Consider the following 26,112-nt stretch of genomic DNA (forward strand, 5'->3'; position numbering starts at 1 on the left):
GAAAAGAAGTATATTGGTAGAGAAATTTATGCAATTAAGGATAAACTCATGTCAAATGATTATTTTACTATCGATTAAAAGTGCGACTAAAAGTGAAAAAAAAAACTGAACTTATGCCCTTTTGCAAATAACTCTCCCACCTTAGAATTAAAGATTTGTTGCAATTAAGAAAAGACTCATTTCAAAAGATTATTTTACTCTTCTTCATTAAAATTTTCATTTCTTATTAAAGTATTTTCATTATCTAATCTAAATATTAGTTAGACTATTTCAAATTTACTGTTTATAATAGAATTTAATAATACTAGATTTAAACTTTTTTACCATAAAAGATAACTTCTTTTTTCGTACAGTATATTTATACCTTCTTTTTCATGCAATATACTCAATAAAAATTAAGAAAACTTAATTTTTTTTTAAAAATGTGTACTTTAGATTTTTATTTAAACAATTAATTTCAATAATTAAAGATATATTTATGCAAATCTAATGGAGGATATAACATCAAATTAATATGAATATTATTTATAATTTATTTTAATAAAAAAATAAAGTAATTCAATAAAAAATAGCATTACGATCGTTTAATGAAATATATAACTTAGGCATGGGCATTTTGTAACAAAATGTGATAGTCTATTGTACTTAAACGAAAGATGAGGTATTGTGCATAAAATATATATACTACAAGGGATCCCTTTACCATTTTGTATAAATGGGGTATTCTATTTGTGATAGTGAGTAAGTAGATCAGTCAATGGATCAGATTCTAATTCGAATTCGAATCTGATTTAATTATCCGGATATAGATTGATCATAAAATTCAATAATGATCTAAATTTGACAATTCGTAACCTTAACAAATTGAATATGGATTATAGGTAATCCGATCCGATTAAAATTTTATATATATATATATTATTACATTATATTTATCACTATATTCATTTGGTTGCATAGTTATATTATGCACCATTTAAATATTGGCAATTCTCTTTGTCAAAAAAAAAATTAATAATAATAATAAATTAAAAATAATCTTGAGTCCGAATCCGTTTCAATATGAATTAGAGTTAAATAAGATATGAATTGAAACATTAAATCCAATAATCCGTTAATAATCAAAACCCAATAATTCATTAGATTAACAAATCGAAGCCGAATAATTCATTAGATTAACAAATCGAAGCCGATCCAAATCTCATTCGTTGACAGGCCTACATAAAAGCTTCTTTAAAGGACCAGGGGTCATTCGCTAATTCGAACAGGTTTTTACACCTAACCCTAAAATCAAATTGTTGACAACATATCACTGGATTGATGAACGCATGATACGTCATGTAGCACTATAGTAGGGTTTTGCTGTCCCCTCGTTCATGGTAGCTACAAATCCTGCTTATGACAAGTCTCACAGCTGATTATCTTCCCACTTTGAGCCCTATTCAACACAAAACCATCAAATGAAATGTCAGCAGACAATTTTTCAATTCGACTTTCTGAGAAAAATCGATAAAAAAAAAAAAAAACACTCATGTCCAATACACAGCATACAGATGTCACAACACTTCCAATCCAAACCGACCAACGACGTGAGCTCTCAATGCCTTTACATTCCTCGGTATTGATGCTATCGTCAAATAATTCAAGGACCATTTCTCATTCGAGACCTCAAAGTCACCCCCAAACAACATGAATGCATAAACTCTAAAATTTACATTAAAATTAAAAAAAAAACAAAAAAACAAAAAAAAATCCTGTTCCACCAATTAAATTTGAAGCCTTTCTTCAATGAAGAAAGACCATGTAGAACAACGGTCCTGTGAAAGGTACAAAAGCTAGACAATCAGGCAACGCAAAAGCAGGAAATTAACAATGGACGGTTGAGCAGCACAGACTTGTAACAAGATAATTTCCTTTTCATTTTGTTTTCCTGTAGAGTACAAGAGATCAACCCACTAAAATGAAAATTACATTTCAACAATCACACACAAAAACATTAAAAAAAAAAAAAAAATTAAAAGATAAAAATCTAACTACCTTTTACATGTGGATTTACATCAACTCTTCTAGTCCCCATCGCAATCTCTTCTAGCTGACATATGGTCAAAATCGTTCTGGCTACACTTGCCATTCTATGGAAGTCCCAATCACTTTCATTTGTGGTCTTTCCCGCCTGCCCATAACAACAAATTATCTCAATGCACCTGTTTCAAACAAAATCACCAGTCTTTACATTGGTAACAGAAATTCTGATTAATGTCTCTTTTCCACTTCAGTACTACAGTAATAACTAAAGAACATCAATTCCATTCGTTTTCAGTTTTATTTATTTTAGCTAATTTCTAATAAATATAAGTGTTTAAATCAAATTTTGTTTTGAAAAAAATCCAGTTTAGTAAACCAATTAAAAAGGAATATTTTAAAATAAACAAAAACATAATCAAGTCTAAGGTTGATTGTTTTAAAACATATGTATGCTTAGATATTAGATTTTAAAATTTTACATGAAATTACTTTTTACAGGTATTCACCAAACACGATTTTTTATTTTTAATGCTTTAAATCTTAATCAATTACTACATGATAATCAAGTATGCAATAATCATAATGATTTTAAAAAATCCAACCCAAACATAAACTTAGATGGGAAAAAAGTAACACATTTCAAGGAAAAAAATACTTTCTATAAGTGCTCTATACAAGGTATAGATATTTTGTTTGCTGAATAATATATCTTCACAACATTGATAATTCACTAAAGGTGTAAAAGCTCATGCAAATACGAGAACAGCCACATCATGCAAATAATGCAACATGTAGGTTTGCAGCCAATTCACCTTCCCAGCAGCCCGCATTAGCAGGACAAATGAGTAATGGCCTTTTATTGATTATTTAGTAGACAATGCAAGGGCTATTGAATTTTTTCTATTACAAAAATGAAGATATCTTCAATAATATCAATGATTTGTTGTTCTATTAGTACAAGAGAACCCATAAGACTTCTTTTGAGGGAGGTGGAGAGTTCAGAAAAACTCAAGGGCATTTAACTAACATGCGTAGGGTATAGACGGGCCAGGATTTTTGTGAATTGAATTAAGACTCCCTTGACCCACCCACCCTAACAAAAGAAAGAAAAAAAAAATTAAGAGGAAAAGAATATAGACTTGCACAAAAGAGAGGCACAGCCCAAATTGAAAATAAAAATTCAATTTGGCCAATTCTGTAGAATTGGGGCATATGGTGATCTTATTTCCAGCCAAACATGCTATATAATTTTTTACTTGTTAATCCATGCACATAAAACACAATCTAAAGACCTCATTTTAGGAAAAGGAAGAAAACTTATATATAAATTTGAATAGGATTTTTAAAGTAAAGATGAAAATAAAGAAAAGAAAATCATATATTTCAGGTCATATAATTTAAACATTTAGTAATAAAGTATACATACTCGGATATCTTTTTAAGGAACCATTACCATTGATAGATATTGGTACTGGTCTCCTTCCTTGTCCTAAAGATAGAATCTCTTGCAATCTTTCAGGCCAGTCTGAATTCAGTCTACGGGCAAAATCCTCCACCTCCCTGTGTAGTGAACAAAAAAGAAATGTCATGCAAAAGATACAACAATAAGAATGCTACAATGCAAACTTTTTTCCTTTGCTGCAAGCCCATCATAATAAAGCTGTGACAGACAGTTGTAAATAGGGATGGCAATTTACCCCGCTCCAGCGGGGACCCACCCTGCAATGCCCCTTATTGGGCGGTTTTGGGGAGTGTGTAATTGAAAATTGCGGGTATGGGGGAAGGTTAGAAAAAACCCGCACGGGTTCGGTGAAGCCCTGCCCTGCTCCGTTTGCTGTGCAATTTTAAATTAGTACCCCTTAAATTTTATTATATGTACAAAAATATCCTTAGCCCTAATTTACTTACTTTACGCTTCTCATTCTCTCTCTCTGCTCTACCTCACTCCATCTCTAATCAAATGGTCCTAAGAACACTTTATGGCATGCTTAATTGTTACATTCAAACCCCCATTTCTGTTGTCTCCACTTCATCTCCTCTATCTGATGAAGATCGATCTGATAAATAGTTGGTTTTAGTAAGTGGCTTGTAAGATTAGTGTCCTATAAATGTTCATTTTAGTTTAGATCTTGCAACCTAGGTTTTGGTTTCTTCCAATTTCTTGTTTTTTTTTTTTTTTTTTTTTGGTGATAAAAATGATGTTTTTACATGATTAGTGCTGAATTCTGTTGATAATTTTGTGTTGAAGTGTATATGTGCATGTATAAATGTGTATAAGCACACTGAATTTAATTTCTGGGGTTTTTCATATCCCCGCAGCCATTCCTGTCCCAGGGGCTTTCGGTTTCTTCTGGATATTTCTTTTGGGGGCTTTCGCAAAGGAAAGAGATCTAAGATCACCCATCTGGTGCATGTCTAGCTGTTTTGGGCATTTCGCCATATGCATATTATGTGCATGTATCTACATGCGTTTTGATGCCAAAAAAAAAAGGCTAATTGAGCTCACCTATCAATTTCTTCTTTCATTGCTGGATCTATCTCGTCATCTATATCGCCATCATCAAACTCATCCTCAGGTGCAAAATTATCATCTTCCATGTCTTGTAGCTTTAATCTCTCATCAATAGTGGGCAGAATCAAATTGTGGATATGGACATTATGGTAAACAGAATCTGGACCATTTAACTCCTACAAGATACGAGATACACCAGTTACTTTCTTTTTCTCTTTTATTCTTAGACCGGAGAAGACGTCTGTGACTCAACAACTTCAATGAAACATATGCACTAATTAATGATTCGGTAGGGATATACAACAATTAAAAAGGCCAAAAAGAAAAATCTGAAAGTAGCAATGTCTTAGTGCTGACCTTATGGATTTCAATGGCATTGTTTGAAGAAGAGATATCAGATAAAGAAGCAACACAATTAGAACAAGTATCCCCTTGTTGATCTTTTCTTCTCCGGTTCTTCTTTTTATTTTTAGAAGTTCTGACCCCTTTAGAATCTGCAAAATAGAATATATTCAACATCAATGAGTTCAGCAGTGGGAAGTAAAGAGAAGAAGGAGAGGGGGGGGGGGGGGGGGGGTGGGGGGGAAGGCTCAAAGTTAGAATGCCTGCTTTTTTCAGTACTGTTTTATGTTCTCAGTAGTAAGAGAATTAAATGACAATTATCTGAAAACTGAATTCAAAAAATAATTGTTTTCAAAGAGCAATCTTTTACAGTTATTTAAAATCATTTTCTGAGTTCTTGAAAACTGTTTCCAAACAACTAAACAGAAAAGGTCCTGGTTTTCACACTGATAAAGTATAAGGTGAAAGAACGTGATATTTAAGGTAATATAATTTGAAATGACTAAGACAATTATATGAACACATTGAAAATCCCAAGTGGCACAAGCTGCAACAAAAAGACTGCCTCACGTTGATTCACAACATGTACTTTCTTATGAGTTGTGGTCATAACAAAAGGATTTCCCTGTTTTTTCCACCTTTTTAAATTTCATGACAGGCGAGAGAAAGAGAAAAAAAAGTAAGAAAGAAAGATTGATAATACTAAATTGCTGTGAATCCAGAATCTGGCACTGTTCATTTCTTGTATCTATGTAACTATACCAGAACGTGTGTGTGATATTTAAGAAACTTAAACGAGTGTTCTATGATTCTTCAATAATTAAGTCCGCATATGTTTAATAAATCAGCGTCCCCAGTTTCGAGTAAAATTTTTAGTTTTACCCAGTAACGAACTAGTAGTTCATATCATAAGACAGCATTAAAAATTCTCATATGAGAAAAAGCTGTAAATATTTTGAGACTTCTAACTTTTCACATAAAAATACCCTTTCAGTTTACAATTAGTAAACTCCTAATGCACCCCCCTCATGCACTTTAGATGCCATATCAGCAGTACAACTACTGAACTACAACAGCTTTGGAATTTTGAATGGTGCTTTTAGACCAGTACTAAAATCAATCAGCTTGTAATCTTCTAGGTAACAGATGATTTTCAACTAGAAAGCAGAACTATACAGAGTCATATATATCATGAATCATCATTAAATTAGGATTCTTTGTAAAAAAAATAAATATATTTAAATTATTTTAGGTCCATGCTTTCTTTCCTTTGAATTAAAAAGAGGGAAAGAGAGAGAGTGGTAGTACACCAGAATCCAAGAAATTCTGGAGGGAATGATGGATATAGTGAGAAATATCATTAAAAAAAATCCGAGGATGCAAAATAGTTACATTGAAGGTGACTCGAGAATCATTTTCCAAGTAAATTCTTCTAACTTCAATCACTATATAAGGTCTTTACCGGCGAATCTGCTTAAAAGAATTCCACAACCTCAACAAATTTAGGTATTATGATTATAAGGTGTGTAACACTATTCCACCCAACGCCTAACTTGACTGTCAAGGTTTGCCATTCAAGCACCAATCAGCTTGGGAAGAAAAATCAAATGATACAACGTTGATGAACCCTCCAACCGCACACATTAACATGTGATGTACAATCAATAAATATTGGCAAAGTTTTGCACATTCAATTTGACATTCAAATAGCTAAAAAATCGTACAACTTGTAACACTGATGGAAACGTTAGATGATGTATCAGGACAAGACAGCTGAGCATCAAATGAAACTTAGGGGGCTCATATATAATAAGAGAACTCTGGCTACTGTAATCAGTTATTCAGTGGAGAACTCCATAACTATCACAGTTCCTCTAGGTTCCCCACGACCTACAAAAATAATTTAGCAAATGTAGAAGCAATCCATTTCCCACTTCAAAAGAATATAAAAAATTTCATAACCCCTAAGTTCAATTCAAATTGAATTTGTTTCTCAAGTTTATTGTCCTGATGATCAAAAGGAAGCAGCACAATTTTTCTTCAAGACATTCAATGGAGTCCAAGGCTTCTTTTTTATTATATTAGGGATTTATCTCTCTGGTGGCTTTGGGACTGCTACATAATTTACCCGCAATTTCCTTTTAATACCATTGATAAAACCAGGTTTCTCCTGACATCATATCTAACCTAAGACACTAACCAAATAACTCGGTAACATCTTCAGAATCCACTTGCAACAGCTACAACAAGGTAATACCACAAGAGGAAGAACTGTGAGCATTTACTTGCAAACTATTCAACACAATTACCCTTCTGGCATGGCATGGCAGCCACTACTAAGAAAAAGATTTTCACTGGTTTGAAGTGAAACAATCCATATACATTATATCAAAACATGATATGGTATGAAGCAACCAAGCAAATACATTTCAATATGTTTATGCACACATAACAACTAAACCACAATCAACATGGACACACACATCCACACACACTGGGTTATGCCTATATTGGCCAGTGATGCCTTGACTAGTTGGCATGGCAGCCACTACTAAGAAAAAGACATAAGCAGTCGACCCCTTCTTATGTCTATGGTGGACTATTTTGATAGTACCAGAAAAAACGTTCCTTTGAAGGACTTGATTTGCCTGCCTGGAACTTGAAACATTTGATGCGAGGCTGTTCCTTTTTAGGATAAATCAAATTTGAAGTTGAAGCAATCTGAAAATTTCATATATATATATTTGTTGATTTTTTGGGATGTATCATATATGAAATTGAAGTTATTGTGTAGTTTTGGATCCTGAGTACATGGTTGTGCATCCCTTTTGGCACCATTTTATAATACTTTTATTTGTTAAAAGTGGGAAAAAGAAAAACCTTGAGTAGTAAATAGTAATTAATGTACTATAAACACCGATGTCAGCCAAATCAAACCCCAAAACTCGATCTTAAGTTGATTTTAATTCACAATCACGGTCCACTAATACGATGCATGTGAACGAGACGAAACATGATTTCTTTGTCAGATCTAGATTTTGTGTAAATTTCCTTTCAGATTTAAGCTTCAGATACTTACCAAAAGAAATTAGATCTTCAGATAAAAAATTCTAAATCAATGAGACAATTCAAAATAAAATTTGTGCGCGTTTTTGTACTTCAATTACAAGTTCATATCCTAGGGACATCACTAAATCAAGTTATCAACTCCAAAAAAAAAAAAAAAACAATCACATGATACATTTCCAAAAGGTGGTGTCAACCTTTGCAAACTTGGTGCTAAAAATTACTGATAATTAACCTATATAATGTTATTAAAGAAGCAAAAAAAGAACCAGAAAATATTCTTCACAATTTAAGCCACTCAACAAAATTCCGACTTCATGTGAAGCTTAAAAAAATAATTAGTGATACTGACATCCAATCTACTAAGCGGATAAAGGGTTAAGAAATAAGAAGATAGTAAACCGAGTCCACACTCAAGATACCTCCATTTCCTCCATTAATAAAAGACAAGAGGTCATCGATTGAACGATCATCCACATGCTCCTCTTCAACCTCGACATTCTGAAAGACAAGGAAGCCCAATTTCCATCAATATTAGTTTGCATGTACACCTTGGAGCAGTTTAATGGTTCGAGACCACTTCTATGAAGCAATAGATTCAAAAAAAAAATTATGTTAGTCCCCCAAAATACAAAATCGAACTAGAAATTTAAAATATTAACGATGAAAGAAAACAATCAATTTTTTAGTCACCTTCAATCTCTCTCTCTCTTTAAGTTCTTTCCTCTTTCTTGCGTACAGCCTATTCAAAAGCCTTATCCGCGGATCATCGGTTGTGTTTTTCAAAGGCTCCAATTTCTCTTCCTGGATCAATCGAATTAATGTCATTATACCAATGGATGTGCAGAACACAAGCTTTCTTCTTAAGGCTATACAAAGGATGTGCTAAACATATACACTGCTTGCAAGCACGACACCTCTGTAAGATCGTCAGGCAAATGAAATGTCTCGCGTATCTCCTCAGGAGTTTTTCCTTCAATCATTCGTGCTAGTGCACGGCTGGTGAGGTCAACCAAGGGCTTCAGTTGGAGGCTGTCAGCAGCAGATGTCAACTCACAGAGCCTTTTTGTGTCCATCCGAATGAACTTCTCATCAAAAGACTTCCGTTCCTATGCAAAAGAAGTCAAAATTTGTTAAATAATTTTGAGCCCCACAAAAATCAAGGAAAGACAAAACAACATCAAGCCAACAAAGGCAAACGGCAATTCTGAAGCACATATAACCTTGTTAGAGCGACCTGATACTTGATGAAATCTGCAATAATCAAGAATCAAGCTCAACATTGCAGGATTGACTCGTGGTGGAAGAGATATAGGGTAGTTCTTCGAAGACCCCATGCCTGTGTGTATTTCATGACATATCACAGGGCAAAACATGGCGACTTCTTGTTCTAATTGTTGAATTGAACCATCAGCTGTTTGAAGCCATATATACGACTTCATCATCTGAGAATACACAAAAAAAAATGACATAGATTAGAATACACTCTACCCTGCTTAGACCTGCCTGTTGTAATATTCCTGCAAGTATGGTCATGTGAAGTTCAAATATGATACTTTCATTAGAGACTTAGTCTATGGAATAAATATGAATGGTGTCCTAGGAGGTCTTAGGGAAAGACATGTCTTTCAATGCTCAGTTTCCTGCTCTGGTACAAAGTAATTGGAAATGCAGGTTCAAGAACTTGCTGGCTTCCCTTCTTCAAGGCATTGGTTCTGGCGCAAGGGAAGGGTGAGATTTTCCAAGCTAGCTGCAGCAACATTATTTCTTCAATGATAAAAAATTTTTGGACCCTTTAACTTGTCAAAATAAATAAATATTTTATATCCTTTGCACAAACCATATTTCTTGTCGGCATGATGGTACTTACTCGGCAGTTGTATACAAGCATTGGCAACTATCAGAAACTATCAGATGAAAGTAATCAAAACAAAGAGATACCACCACTATGAAATTGAATTCTGAGCCAAATTGGCAGATATTTTAAAATCTTCATGAGGCATACTTCTTGTAGTGTTTAGGGATAGTTCTTTTGATTCCGGTTTTTTGGTTGTGGAGATCCCGAAAATCTTCTATCTTTTCTCCACTCTTAAGTCTTAATAAACTTTTTAAAAAGGAAATAGCCGACTGACTACCACATAGATACTAGGACTCAATCACCCAATTTAGACCATTTGATAAACCATATATCCCACCATGCCAACTTAAATTATTTGAACACTTATTGTAAAATTCCTCTCATGCCCTTCCTCAAAAGTCACCCACTCACCAGAATTGCGTCAGCCAAGCATTGTCTAAGCCATTAAGGTCCCAACTTTTCCAAAAGTCCAACACATATTCAAGTGAACCAGTGACATTTCATAGAATCTAAAAATTAGTAGATCTGCCAAATTATGTATAAAGTTAAAAATGACCTTATTCAAGTTCCTTTGAAATCCCGAGAGAGTTTTAATGTATAAAATTAGAAACTTTGAAAGAAAATGAGAGTTTTGTTTTAAAAATGACCTTATTCAAGGTTCCATCTATGGCACAGCCATTTCTGGTAAGTACAATTTTATTACCAAAAAAATAAGAGATTACAGAGAAGCTCCAAACACTCTCGAGCAAAAAGAAAACACACTCCGTCCAAGAGAAGGCTAAGAAATAAACGATATATCTCGCACCTCGAGAGGCTAAGTAAAAGGAGAACCTATCTAAGAAGGGTTCATGGGAGGAATCCCTTAAGACCCCATCAATGGTGGGCAAACCATAACCAGTCTCCTCTTCATAAAAATTCTTATAATTGAGACGAGGATCAGAAACATCATTATATCCTTCTAGGGCCTCAAGATAACCCACTTTGGGTTCCATATTTTCTACGTCCTCCTCATAAAATGTGAAGGCTTTTTTATTCTTTTGAAGACGTAATGGTAGAAACCTCAAAGGATGACAAATGTGCAATGTATGTCGACAGAAGAATGAGCTTCTTGGGGTTCTACGGCAAAGCTTGCCACAGAGAGAGAGGGGGTGAGGGGGCAACATCATATTCTTAATTATCAATGTAATACTCTATATAACTAACTGCATGTTGGATCTCTTGAGAGTACTTTTATACAAGTACCAATGTCGAATATCAACATCATCGATTGAAACTAATGGCAAAAGATGGACAATTACATTCGGTGGTGCAAATCAAGAATATAAAACATGAATTATAATTAACATAGCATTATATGGATAGTTCAAGGTGTGTATGGTGCAACTAGATATTTATACATAAGAAATCTACCACAAGGTAACAACTCCATCTGTCAATAGGCTGCACCCGCTTGGGGTTCCTAGTGAACTTCAAACTACCAACCCATTCTCTTCAGAAAGAGTATTGGAGTGGGAATCAGTTTACTTTTCGTTCATTAATATTTGTTAAGTAGCCTACTCTTCAATTTTTTACTCAAATAAAGGAACTAATCTATTCATTAATGCTGGCAAAAAAAAAATGCTAAGAAAATGAATTATGCACGCATTACTTGGTAGAGAACTATTAATGCAGCCAAATATGTGCACATTGCATTTCATTATTGAGAGACATTAAAGAATTAAAAGGAAATAAATATGGCTTTTTGAGAGTAGTTTACAAGGTCAAAAGATGAGATGATAAAATAAAAATGAAGCAGCAATTTTTTGGATTAGTTTATGAAGGCAAGGTCATCTTTAAAAATATGTTGAAAAGTAAAGGTTTGTCTAAAAAGCCTTTTATGTCATACTTGCCTCTTTAATAAAAGGACAAATGTGGGTTTCTCTGCCATTCTATCCCCTTTCAATTCTTGTTAGGGTCTTATAGCAATGCCAATGATATCGTCTATCTCTCTGTTGGAATACTGCCAATTTGTCGAACAAGTTGAAGAAACCAAACTCAATAAAAGAAATGTGTCAGAGAAGTAGATATATTGCTTTTACATTCAATACTGTGAGATCCCATTCAATTTTCTGTCAATATGAAAACTCTGATATGTTTCCTTCTTAATATCCTAGAGATTTTATATCTCAATCAGATATCCACAATCGAACACTTGCCAAAAAAAAAGATGACCACAATCGGACATTATTCCATATTATGGTTAACCACTCGTATGATAACAGTTAATTGATGCAACTTTTCATCAGTAATGCACTGCATTAATCTGGCTCAATTTTCTTGGATTTCCTTAAGTCTTACCAGCATTAAGTTAATATGTTAGTGCCATGACTTTGTACCATAACATTAATATACAAGTGATAAAAATTACATTGTAAACACACCAATCACGTCATACTAATTACATTGTAAACATGCTAATCAACTCATAGTAAGCTAAAAGATAAGGGCTAACATAAGGGCACCAGGCAGGTTCTTTGCAACCAAATCTATGCACCCCTACCCACAAAAACAATGCTAATTAGCATGCATAAATCGAGAAAAATAGGGAGGCACAATATGAGCTAGAGCATCTCGTTGAATAAAATTGTTGCTAAAAAACGCATAGAAGGCAAAAAAAGAAAGCTAACAACAAACAAGGTGGAAAATCTCGTATCTGCATATGCTAAATAAAGATGAAGAGAATACTTCATAAACTAGTGTGTACAACATACCTCGGGTTTTATGACTTCTCTATCAGCATCTGACATTGGAAAATAATTCAGAGCTGTAACAATTATATGAAGCGTGACCCTGTAATTTTGAGATTCAAAGTATTAGAGCACCAAAAGTAGAAAAAAAAACTCCGTCCTCGTTAAGGAGTGTGGTCGCTTAACGTTAATTGAGCTCCCTCAGTGGCGCATCTTCCCAGTACATGAACATAAGTCTGATATTTCTTTCCTAGATATCTTTTAAGTGGATTATTGAATGGTAAAGCATAAATGGCATGCAACTAGGCAAAGTCACAATATTGCAAAAGTTCGATATCCAACTTGAAAATTTAAGGAAATGATGGAAAATAATCATAATTTTCCGGCCAAGATTGTCAAATTTCAAGAATAAAATAACAAATTTCTATTAAAAGAAATAAAAACATGAAGAGGGAAAAGATATAGCATAAAATCATAATCCATGATCTGTAATTTGAAGTTCTCATATCATTACTTAAACCCTTAAACCCATTTAGAAGGGTATACCAAGTGTTTTTTTATAAGGTTGTATGAGAGAGTGTTTGTACATGTCTGCATAACTCAGCATAAATTGATTGTACAATTTAATGTTGATGGCAGATTATCCGAAACTTGTAAGGACATAAAGTCTAGGTCTGTCTATGTCATTTGGCGAATGGCTCAATACATAAAACAATTAACACTAACATTTAAAAGCTAAATGCTCTCTCTAATCGTTTGTCAAGCATCTTCCGCCTCAATCTCTCCATTACAAATTTCCAAAACAATATATAATATCAGATTACATAAAGGTACAACCAAGCCAGTTGGGGAAATTGAAGGAATCCTGTTTTCTTTGTCTATTAGGCCTCACAGATATTGCTTTAATTCTTTTGTCAAATCCGAGTTCTTTTTGCCATGAAGACCAGCATGTATGTTTGTTTGACATTCCAGTAAGAGGGAAGGATGGAGGCATATGAAGTCTTTGACAAGAAGATACAAGTCCGGTGAAGTACTTATCAAAAAAAAAAAAGTCCCCTGACTTCACAAAATTTAGATTTTTCTTTTTATCTTTATTCCGGCAAATAATTAATTTAGATTATTCTTAGTAAATGTTATTTCATGAAAAAGGCTCATCATACTTGGAAATATGTATGAATGTCCTATTTTTAAGCTGAAAACCATATCCTAGTGAGAAAATTTGTTTGTTAATAAAAATAATAGTAAAAATTAGTGGTTAATGATCCAATCAATGTATAAATAATGGGTATCCTGGATTACTAATTATTAGACGATAGATTGTAACACATTGAAGAAGTAGTAAACATTATCAGTTATAAGCCATTAGTTGCTGAGGGGGGAAATGTGGGAAATAGAAAAATATGACAATTAGAAATCTTATACTTTTCATTAGTTCAAAGCCCTAAAAAAACAAAAACAAAAAAATCCGCTTTCCTGCCTATAATACAACTATTTGACATCAATGAGGAAAATTTATCAGTTCTTAAAAACCAATTAGACACAAAACTCCAAGTCCTCAGGTTTCTCGGCAACCCATCGTGGTATCAACAACAGGTTCTATAACATACAATAATCCATTCTTAGAGCCTAATTAATGCTCTAGAGTGAATGGCTGCTACAAGTGGGAAAATCTAAACAACAAATTCAAAATACAAAAATCAATTCTTGAAGCCAAATTAATACTCAGGGGCATATCTCAATCTTACAAACCCCCTCTATTACTGTAGTTGAAGTAAATTGATAATTTTCTTGAAGCCGACATCAAAGGGAACATTAACATTAGACTTCTTGTTTCATTTATCAAACATTTTATCATTAAGAAAACAAATGAATAAGGTTGTAAAGTATTATATAACAACTGAACTAATCAGTTATGAAATTATTAGAATAAAACCCTAGCCTGCACTTCCATTTTATGTCAAAACAAGGTCAGCCCAAGTTTGAAAAATAGAAGTTGAATCAAAGTTTACAACAAACACCCAAAATGGGATTGATATCCGAGGAAACAAAATGACAACAAAATAAACATATTTATCTATATATGTTGAAATAGAAAAACTTTCATACCTGTAGGGTACAAGATGTCAACAAGGAAAAGGGCTTTGAACTGCAATTATTTGACGGTTGTCAGCGAACCTAAAATGGATAAAATGAGAGAGAGAGACTGAAAAATTGGGATGGAGGGGATGTATGTTGTGGGGTGGGGTGGGGGTGGGGTGGGGGGAAGTTTTATTTCTTAAAGACTCTAAAACCCTGTTTTTTATCTCTCTATATATATCCGTATCTACACGTATATATCTATATATACCTACAAAATGTATGATATGATTAACTGCCGCGTCGCTGTCGAGCGCGAACAAGCGGCCTTTAATCGTTAGACGTGAACCCATTTAGGGTTCGTCGCATTTCATGTTGTAGGGTTGCTCAATTTTTGCACTTGTGTCCCAGATTTTCCTATATATATGTATTTCTATTTTACTTAATATATTTTTCCAAAAAAAATTAATAAAAATATTTTTCTATTTATTAAGTGATTATTTTGTTTTCAAATTTGAACATACATCTCGTGCTATTAAAAAGTTGTTGCGATTTTTAAATGATAACAATTAATAACTTATATTTGCAGAGCTAATTGAAAATGTATATTTAATTGAATTAAAGTTCAGCTTGTGTTTAAGAAAAATGTTACCTCCCTTTAATTTAAAACCAACCTCCTATGATATATATGATAAGGATTTTGTTTTATCCTGTTCTCATCAATAGAAAATAATTTTTAAATAATTACATATATATATATATATATATATATATATATATATTGAACTTTGTGGCTTTTATATGGATTTTAGAACCAATTTTTTAATTTTTTTTTATTCTTAAACTCGAAACTTTTAGAACAACTAATCCAAGCATGGTTTATATTTCTAGTTCTATTGTTGTGCATGTGTGCACTTGCATATATATATTTTTAACATATCATTTTCTACCCACTCGATATGATCAACTTTAAGCAAATATGAGTGTGATTCAATGATGTAGATTAGTTGTATCATCATATGTACGTTACCTAAATAGATTCGTTTAGCAGATACATGGTACTTTTATAATCCAATTTGTCTCTTCTTCATTTTGTTCGTTCTCTCATATGCATGAGAGAACTGAATAGGAAATGCGAATCCAACAACAGAGGAAATTCTTGACGGTGTTTTCATTTTTATTTTTTTTCTTCCTTTTATTTCGTTATGGTATAGAGTGGTGGGCCCGGTGGGTTGTGCATTTAGGAAAAATTATTCCGGTTGATTCTATCAATTACTAAGCAATACATATAAATAAAAAAATTGATTGATAATGATATAAAATTAACACATTTACTTATATTCAGTTTCATAATTGATCATTTATATACATTTAAACTACTATAACATTTTACAAAGAAGTCCATATCAGCATCTAACCCTTAAAAAATTAACAAAAGATCTTAAGAAAAACTTTCAGAATTAAAAAATACGTGTTTAAGTCATTGGTCCAACATAATTTTCAATATTAAAAAAAATAAATAAATAAGACCCATGTCTTTTCTTTCTCTGGTGTGTCCCATATAAAAGCAATGAAAACCTATTTATTTTTATTTTTTTCATAATTATAAAACTTATTTATTGTTTTGATTTTAAAAAAAATTATTGTATCATTGTTAATGGTTGCCTCTTTGAAGTAAATTATTGATCACGTCAGTTTTAAATAAAAATTTATGCACGATTTTCTTAAATTAAAGGGACATTGCTCACCCATGTCATTACAGCAAGATCAGGGGAAGGGAAGGACTTGGACAGTTTTAGAACCTGTCTGGTTTGTAATTCTGAAAATAGTTTTTAATAATCCAGAAAACTGTTTTTAAAGAATTATGAAAAACAATTATAAAAAACAGTTATCTGAAAATAAAATTTTTTTATAACTGAATTTTCAAATAAATGAAATAAACAAAATTTTATATACAATTTTTTGTTTTCAGTTTTTAGAATATAGAAAAGTGTTTTCAGAATTACAAACTAAGTAAACCTTAACATTTTATTGATATTTCACAAAAATAAGGTTTGTTTGATTTGTAACTATAAAATGGTTCTCAATAATTTAGAAAGAAAAATCTTTAATAGTTATCTGAAAACAGATATTTGTATACGGAGTTTTCATAAAATTGAACCAAACAGAATTTTTTGTAAATTTTTTTATTTTTATTAAAAATAAAAAATAATTTCTATAATTACAAACTAAGCAGAGTAATAGCTTGTCTAAGATTGGAGCTTGTCTAAGATTGGAACTTGTACCAATGACACCAATACTAACGCGTTAAACCGCTAAACCAAACAACTCCTCTTCTATCATTAAATCATTCAACCACAATTGTAGACATCTAATTGTCTATACGTTCTAAAGTGTGCTTTACTAATGAGATGGATAAAATTGATTGAATATTTTTCACAAAAAATTGAAAATAAATACAGTACATTCATAAGAAGCTCACATCCTTCAAATCTTATTTCTAAGGAATTCGTGTAGTCTCTCCTCAAGGTCAAATGCTTTTAGGGATGGAGAAACATACTTTAGGAAACGAGCCTTTTTTGGCAAAAGGCAAATAATTCGAGGGTTAATTTATGAAAAAATTATTACATAGTCCCGTATGATATGGTTCTGACGGATCAAAATTTGATGGGTAAATTTTTTTTTTTTCAATAAAACAGACACATTTGTCCAATTAGGCCATATGGGGGAATGTAGGTGAAACTATTGAACACTTTTTGGTTGAATGTGGAGTCTCAAAAGGGTTGGTTCCATGTCTGGTCAGGTGTTCCCAATGCCCTTTGAGCAATGGTACTTCTCCGCACAGGAGTTTATACACAAATTAATGGGCTCTCTCTAAGTCTAAGCCGTATCAACAACTAGGTCTCAGATAAATGGATAAGGACCATGTGGTCTTCCAAGGCCCAAATCTTTAAATCCTCTTCATTCCACCTCTACTTGGAATCCCAAACCTTGGGACCATAATTGTTTGTGAACCCAAATTTATGGCACTTTGAACCTGGAAAATCTCTCATTCGCGAGTCCATTGTTGGTATAAAAGAGAGAGAATAAAAGTGGAATGATTTTGATGGAACAACTATTTTCGAAGAAAGGTGAAGAATGAGCATTCCATCTTTAAAATTACTTTTCAAACAAAAAAATAAAATTAAAAACATTTCATTCCATTTTATTTCATTCCCACCTACTCACCCAAAATGAATAATACCATTCACAACTAAACAACCAAATCTAATCACTGCATAAAAGAAGTGATGAAGATCGTTGGGTCTAGTTGGTACAGTATCTGCCTCTTTAAATAGATATATCTTAATTTGTCAGGAAAACAAAAAATTATTTGTACATTTATGTGATCACATACCACGTGTCACCTTATCATTGCTTGTTTGTTCACCAAAGCTAATGTTCTACTAATACGGTCAAACTATTGACTACTTTAGAGTTTAGGCTGACAAACATAACTTGATTTTTTTAAGTTATCTGACAGAATATTTCGTAACACAGTATATAATTTGTGCAATGATTGAAACATCTGTCATATATAATTCCATATTATCATTTCATTCACTACGAGATAAGTAAGATATCCGATCTTCTTGCTTTTACAGTAGAACCAAATCAATATCATATTTGTTTTTTTGTATTGATTTATAAATCATGCAGTCATGGATCAAATGCTCAATGCGTATCCAACTCTTTGTGGAGAAGCATCAAAGTTTTTCTGATTTTAATAAATATATATATATTAAATAAATTTCTAACTTTAATTTTAGCTTATTTATTTATTTTTGTAAAAAACAATTTTATGGCAATAACATCCAAAATCCACAATGGCGTACACATACATTGCATCTAAAAAGGATGACGTTAAATATAGTCTCGTTTATATTTCTTATATAATTCTGTATTGCATTGAACTTCTATTATAATGTGATTAAGAAAGATGACACTGGTACTTTGATTTCGCGCGCTCTTACATTTTGCTTTTTTTTTTTTTTTGATATAAAATCACAAAATTGTTTCTAATAGAATTTGCACACTTTCTTTTATTTATGTTAAAAGTACTTACTTCTACATTCATTTTTACAAAACAATTACAGTATACTCAATATTATTTAGAGTTAAAATATTTAATTATAATATACATACACATGGTATTATGCTTATCGTGCATATCGCACCTCTTGTATGCGAAAAACATCCCTAATATATCAAATTTGTGCAAATAGGTCATATCGACATATTTAAAGTAGAGTTAGACAAAAATGCCCTTACCATGACATTTTATAAAAAATACAAAAAAAAAAAAAAAAAAAAAAATCATTTTGTAAAATGACTGAAAAGTACTTTGTGCAACCAACCCCCAAAGAGATAATATGCTACTAATCTCATAATAAAGGGGTGTTATGTGCACATGAAATGCAATATTTTATTTTTTTATTTTTAGAATTATTGAATTACGATTCATTACCAAAATTATTGCACATGAAATGCAATAATAAATAAATTCTTTTTTATTTATACCCTCAATATATATTTATTTATTTTGGTGAGATATTTGTATTTAAGCTAGGATTATTTATGTTGAACTAAAAAAGATTTTCAAATGAGATTGAATTTAAAAATATATATCGTAGAATTTTTTTGACAATTCATACTCGAAATAAATAAATAAATAATTATTGCATTTTATGTGCAATAATTTGGTAAAGAGTAGGAATTCAATAATTCCAAATGTGACAATTATAAAGAATTCAATAATTAAAAAAAAATTATTGCATTTTGTGTGTTCACAATACTCCTTTATTATGAAATTAGTAGCATATCTATCTCATTGGACATTTTCAAAAGAGTAAAAAAGCAAAACAGATATTATAACACTAATTTATGTCAGATTTTTTATTAAGGATACTTTCGCATAATGTAATAAGAATAAGAATATTTTTTATACACTTTTTAAAATATAAATAAAAATACTATGCAAAATATGCAGAGTATTTTCTGCACTTCACTAGCGGCCCATTTGTTTGTACACTAATTATAGAATCAAACTTTGTGTAGGTTACCATGAAGTTGTGGTTTTGAACAACCACGTGGCTATCAATTAGTGGATTGCTCGGCTGTGCTTGCAAGATGCATGAAGAAAAAAAGAAAAAAAAGAAAAAGAAAAGTTGCAGTTGAGTGAAATTAGCACTATAGATGTATAATATACCAATAATTCAATAAATCTATATATGTGTGTATATACACACATATATACATATACATATAATATGCATATTTGGTCGGTTTATGTGAAGTGGGTGATGTATGAAATTTGGAAATTGGTTTATGTTGTTCGATTTTGCTTTGTCACTATGATAGATGTGGAGCCCAAATTAACATGAAAATGGCCGGTGTTTGAGTTGTCATGAATCTCATGATAGCTAGGGTTGCACGAGAAAATTTGGATAACGCATTGGAATGTTAGGTGCAGAGCCTAGAAATATAGGTTGCGTGGTTAGGTCACATGGTCCCAATTCATGTGTCATGTGACCTTGGAATTATTATCCACCTTGATTGAAGGGTATGCACGTATTTTGAAAACATAAATAGTTATATTTTGAAAATATAGATAACGGTATGAAATATGGGTACAATATAATACAAAACAGACACATCAATTTGTATGGATAATATATATTTTTTACCATCTTATTCATGTAATTATTAATTTGGAATTTAGAGTTACATGTTTGGCATTTTTGTTTTTTTAAATTTTATATTATGTTTTTTTAATTAACTCATAATATATTTTAAATTGAATTGAATTTCTTTTTTTAAAAAAAATATAATTACAAAATCACTTGTCTTGTATCATAAAAATTATTCAACATGTATTTTTGTTTTGTCAATGTCTTGTCAGATCAAAAAATAAAATATTTATTATTCAAGGCACTTTTAATCTTGTCTGACATGTGTTCTAACTGTATTCATAAATTCAAAAAAATATTTGAGTGCTTGACAACGCCACATAAGTATCCGTGCATCCTAGACGCAAACCAATTATGATGGCGAAAATGGAAGAGATGCTACTTTAGTGAAAAGTGTAGGACTAATCAAATTTTACATTTAAAAAGAAAGGAGTACTGCAAAAAAGAAAAGAAAAAAAGAAGTTGGTTGAACGGAGGGAGGGAATGTCAATATATTTCAATAAAAAGTGTTCACATTTTTATTTTTAGTTGTTCCAAAATTGTTATTTTAATTCAACATTTAATATATTATGTTTTTAATATTTCTAATTTACTCTTTTTGTCCTGTAGTAAGTATTTAAGTCGCATAGCTCTCATACTCCACTTGTATTGCTGCTCTTGCACATGCTAATGCTCTCGATCCCACTATGCGACTTAAATTTTGTCGCTTTCACTCTTCCACTCTTGCATTTGCTCCCCTCATACATCCGTTTTGTATGTGTTTAGGTCTTCAAGTTAAAAAAGCAATCAGAGCCGTGTGACCTACCATAAAATAGCTATAATAAAAATAAAATTATAAACTCTACTCTAAATTTTCAAATGGTAACAAATTTTGTGAGACAAAGTAACAAATACTCCCTTTGTTATTATAAAAAGTATTTAAAAATAAAACCGTGTATAATTTGTCCAAAACTCAAATAAAGTCCGTCTAGTTTACCTAATAACCTTGATTTTGGGTATTTTGGGCTTCATATTTGATTTATGCTCCGTACCAAACAAGGCATTGTCATTTAAACCGTTGGAGCGTGACAGACAATCCCGGGGCTTCGCGCTAAAATCCATAATTTTAATTCTTTTTATGCTGCCAGCCTGTCGCTTTCTCGACGGCTCCTCCTAAAAGCATCAACTTCTCTGGACCACATATTTTCATTTTCATTTTTCTTTTCCTTTTCTTTTTCTCTGTTCAAATTATTACAGCCACAGTTTAAAAAAAAAAAGGAAAACCCTTCTGAATTATACTCCCTTTAATTGTTTTAAATTATTTTTTAAAGACTCTTTACTATTGTGAACAATTAAAATATTAAAAACAAATTTAACTGTGTTTAATCTTATTAGGATCATATTAAAAGTACAGCTTATCACACTACTAAGTGATAATTTGATCATCATTTGTAAACAAACAATAATCTTTCCATTAACTACATGTAAAAACAGAACTTAAATAATTTGTATTTTTTTTTAATATGTCATTGACAAAAAAACTCATACACATCACTTACACACCTATTTTACTTTTTTAAAGACTCAAACTTTCATCATTTAATTTAAAAGATAAAAGACATATCACTAAACTATTTTAAAAGGGTAAAATAATGTGTTTTATTGATCCTTGAGTTATAGTATATGATATTGTAAGATTATAATTTGAGGATTTTAAAGTGTATATGTGAGTAATAATTTTAAGATCTAAAGGTCCATAATGGTCAATCCAAGTGGTATAATGGTCCATAATGGCACAGCTTTTCTTTTTGGCACAGCATATTAAATTATTCCATAACTTAAAATATTTGAAAAAGTAAGTAAAAGTTTCAACAAAAAGTTAATGGACAGCTCATCATCTTCACCAGCACTACTTGTCTCATCTTTTTGCTCTTTCCAGAAACATCTCTCCCTTATCTCACTGGCAAAACTTCCATATACTCATTGGATTAGAGCTTAAATACATTATCTTTTTGTTCCTTGAGCTACTAAAACATTATCACCGTGCTTATTATACAATTATATACACACACATTTATACATACACATATATTGTAGTACCATAATGTATGTTATATTTAAAACATGTACCTCCTAGCTCACTAGGTCACGCTACTAGACCCTTCACTGAAAAAAGTATGGGCCCACTTTTGTAACATGATCTCCAATGCTTTTAATCTTCACTAGTACTGTAACTTTTTAGTTGTGCGATCTATTTTTTTTTTTTTTGACCTTTTTTTTAAAAAAATTCAAATAAAAAGCACTTAATAACTTACCCATATTGACTCTATAAAGAGGCTCACTTTTGTACATCCAATGCTTTTAACATGCTCAGTAACTTTTAATTGTGCAATATTTCTTTCTCAATTTTTTTTTTCCTTAAAAAATTAAAGTAAAAACACACAAACGCTTACATTAATATTAAGAACTAATTATTTATAATTTTAATTGAACTTCGAAATGTGACAGCGCAAGGGTATTGTAAATACAATGGTCCAAGGGCGTGATTGATATTATGAAAACCTAACAGGATTAATTTAATACAGAACTAACTACTCCATTAACATTCTCTATAAATACATAACTTGCCATTTGTTGCCATTACCAACATACATTACATTTTCTTCTTGCCATCTCGAAGTTTCTGGGTGTAGAGAGAGAATGGAGGGGAAAGAGGAAGATGTTAAGCTTGGAGCAAACAAGTACTCAGAGAGGCAACCTCTGGGGACCTCAGCACAGACAAAGGACTACCAGGAGCCACCACCAGCTCCACTGTTTGAGCCAGGAGAGCTGCAGTCATGGTCCTTCTGGAGAGCTGGGATTGCAGAGTTCGTGGCCACTTTTCTCTTCCTTTACATCACTGTTTTGACTGTTATGGGTGTGGTCAAGTCTCCTACCAAGTGTGCCACTGTGGGTATACAGGGAATTGCTTGGGCTTTTGGGGGCATGATCTTTGCCCTTGTTTACTGTACTGCTGGAATCTCAGGTATATATATACACACACACACACACACGCACACGCACACATATATATTCATGTTGTGATGATGATCTTTGGTTTGATCTATGTAGTGGTACATTTTTTTGTCTAGTTTTATGGTGTTATTTTTTCAGTCTTTTTTGGTCCCCTGCATGTGACACAGGTTCTGATCTCTGTTTTTCTCTCCTTTGATCTGATCTCTGTTTTTACTTGGTCCCTTTTTGTTTTTTTTTTCCTTAAGGAACTATCATCTATGTAAAGTTTCCATTTTTTTTCTTTATGTGCTTCTCTCTATTTTTACCGAGACAAGTTGAATAAAAATAATGAATAAGTTGAAATTTATATCTTACTGTATGTTTTTTTTTTTTTTTTAATCGGAGAAAACTGTCATCAGTAGGCTGTACAACCACAGTAATAATAATTTTAGACTGGTCGTGTTTGGCATGCGTTTTTGTTTATGTTGTTTTTATTTTTGGATTATTACAGTGTTGATTTTGGAAATAAGAACATATTTGGTGTTGTCTTGTTTTATTTAGTGCGAAAATACTTGGTGAAAATCATTAGTATTTTTTGATAACGGTTCATGGTCCAAAATCATAATAGCGTAAGACGGGTTAAAAATAAAACGCCTAAAACATAGTTCTCAAACGTACACCCAATTTTTTTTTTTCAAAATACCCCTAAACAAAAATACTGTTTTTGTTTTAACCAAAAACAAAACTTCTAAAAGAAAGCACATGCCAAATGGACTCTCATTTTAAAGAGTTTCTAAACAGTATATTTGGTTGAGTTTTTTAAGAATAATTTTCCTGATAACTCTCAAAAGAAAACTGTTTGATTGGATTCTGAAAACTATAAAAAAAAAATCAGATTGGTTGACAGTTTCCGAAAGCCCACTTATATGAAAGGTCTCATTTATAATTTTCTGAAAGTAGTTTTCTGATTTCTTAGATAATTGAACAAGCAGGGCCTTAATTACTTTTATTCTTTCCTTGCATTTTATTTTATTTTATTTTTTAACAGCAACTAAACAAAGACCATTTGTTCTTATCAGCCTTTCAAAATTTCTTAACATTTGCTGAGACAATTAATTCCCAACACTGATGAGTCATGTTTATGGGTTTATTTAGGTGGACACATAAACCCTGCAGTGACATTTGGTCTACTACTAGCAAGGAAATTGTCCCTAACCAGGGCAATCTTCTATATTGTGATGCAATGCCTCGGTGCAATCTGTGGTGCCGGTGTCATCAAAGGCTTCGAGAAATCTCAGTATGGGATGTTGGGTGGTGGAGCTAATGTTGTGAGCCCTGGCTACACCAAGGGTGATGGACTTGGTGCTGAGATTGTTGGTACTTTTGTTCTTGTCTATACCGTCTTCTCCGCAACCGATGCCAAGAGAAATGCTAGAGACTCCCATGTCCCTGTGAGTATTCTCTTTACAATTAATTTTTTCTAACTACATCTGTGTGTTGAGCATTCTGGTTATGCTAAGCAGGACCGAATTTTATTGTGGGTTTTTGTTTATATTATTGTTCGTTTAGAAATGTTGATTCTAATTTTAGGTCCTTTGATTCTTTCAAGCTTATATGTCGTACTTGGTTTGGGTTGAGAGAATTGGAGAGAAAGAAAGTAGAGGTGGAGGAGGAGGAGGAGAAGGGATAACTTATCTTGTGTCTGTTTTTAACGTGAAGAGAGAAAGAAGAGGATTTGGGGGGATAGCTTAGCCCTTTGTGTAATGCTTGGAAGGATTTAAAAAGAAAGCATAGGAGAGTTATTAATAACTCTAATTTTTTTTTTTTTTTTTGAAGGATAACTTATCTTGTATTTGTTTTTAACAAGAAGAGTGAAAGAAGAGGATTTGGAGGGGTAGCTTAGCCTTTGTATAATGTTTGGACGGATTTGAAAAGAAAGTATAGGAGAGTTCTTATTAATTACTCGAATTTCCTTTATTTTCCTTTCCTACTTTCCCAAACAGCCGCCAATAAAATATGATACTAAATAGTTACAATGTGCAAGTTTTTCTTTGTTCAAGGAAAGGTAGATTTAAGGACCTTTGCTTAAATATTTGAACAATGGTGGTTGGAAATATTTATGTCAATGTGTTTAATAGTTAATTACCAATGGTTTGATATGATATCTTCTCTTCTCTTCTCTTCTCTTTTGGATACATTAAATGGATTTTGATAATTTTGTTTGTATGTAGATTTTGGCACCTCTACCAATTGGGTTTGCAGTGTTTTTGGTTCACTTGGCAACCATCCCCATCACAGGGACTGGCATCAACCCTGCCCGGAGTCTCGGAGCTGCCATTATTTACAACAAAGATCATGCCTGGGATGACCATGTAAGTTTTAATAATGATAATTTGCTTCAATTCTTGGGATATAATGTTTTGAAATTATGTTGATATTTAAACATTTATTTTTTAACTTCAGTGGATTTTCTGGGTTGGACCCTTCATTGGAGCTGCACTCGCCGCACTTTACCATCAGATAGTCATCAGAGCCATTCCCTTCAAGAGCAGATCCTGAAAGATCATTTTCTTCTGTTCTTTTTGTTTATTGAAGTCTCTCTTTGTATCCATGTTGCGATGAGGTTCCAATTTTAAGGTGTTGCTTGTGTATAAGATACTGGTTTGTATGAACTATGTCTAGCTTTATGCATCATATGATTGTTTTTCATAGGATCTTTGTGCTACTATATATATTTGGCAGTAAATTATATGGTGAGCTGAATTATGGTTTTAAATTTTTTCTTCCAAATTCCTCAATTGAGCA

At 32.1% G+C, this 26,112-nt stretch overlaps 2 protein-coding genes across 8 annotated transcripts; one reads left to right on the forward strand and one right to left on the reverse strand.

Moving 5' to 3' along the window:
- Positions 1-1,144: 1,144 nt before the first annotated feature.
- Positions 1,145-14,791, reverse strand: LOC132276661 (SKP1-like protein 21). Of its 7 annotated transcripts, none has more exons than XR_009470910.1 (11): positions 14,636-14,791; positions 12,554-12,632; positions 9,169-9,390; positions 8,863-9,054; positions 8,639-8,749; positions 8,368-8,446; positions 4,895-5,031; positions 4,532-4,713; positions 3,452-3,585; positions 2,038-2,173; positions 1,145-1,438 (listed from the first exon to the last, which is right to left on the reverse strand). XR_009470910.1 is itself a non-coding variant. In XM_059778205.1 (10 exons), the coding sequence occupies exons 2-10, from the start codon at positions 12,587-12,589 to the stop codon at positions 2,154-2,156; spliced, it is 1,086 nt and encodes a 361-aa protein (XP_059634188.1). In that variant the 5' UTR covers positions 12,590-12,632; positions 14,636-14,791; the 3' UTR covers positions 2,037-2,153. The 7 variants fall into 7 exon arrangements, 4 of the variants coding, with proteins under 4 accessions (XP_059634188.1, XP_059634189.1, XP_059634186.1 ...); XR_009470909.1 differs by having other exon boundaries at positions 1,145-1,930; XR_009470911.1 differs by having other exon boundaries at positions 1,145-1,955.
- An 8,156-nt stretch (positions 14,792-22,947) lies between these two features.
- On the forward strand, positions 22,948-26,083 carry LOC132276664 (aquaporin PIP1-2-like). Its single transcript, XM_059778210.1, has 4 exons — positions 22,948-23,338; positions 24,463-24,758; positions 25,539-25,679; positions 25,771-26,083. Exons 1-4 carry the CDS (start codon positions 23,014-23,016, stop codon positions 25,864-25,866), a joined length of 858 nt encoding a protein of 285 aa, XP_059634193.1. The 5' UTR covers positions 22,948-23,013; the 3' UTR covers positions 25,867-26,083.
- Positions 26,084-26,112: the final 29 nt, after the last annotated feature.

The sequence above is a fragment of the Cornus florida genome, unplaced genomic scaffold (assembly GCF_030987335.1).
Source record: "Cornus florida cultivar Cherokee Brave unplaced genomic scaffold, ASM3098733v1 CherokeeBrave_3.0.0_Hap2_Chr10, whole genome shotgun sequence".
Classification (NCBI taxonomy): domain Eukaryota; kingdom Viridiplantae; phylum Streptophyta; class Magnoliopsida; order Cornales; family Cornaceae; genus Cornus; species Cornus florida.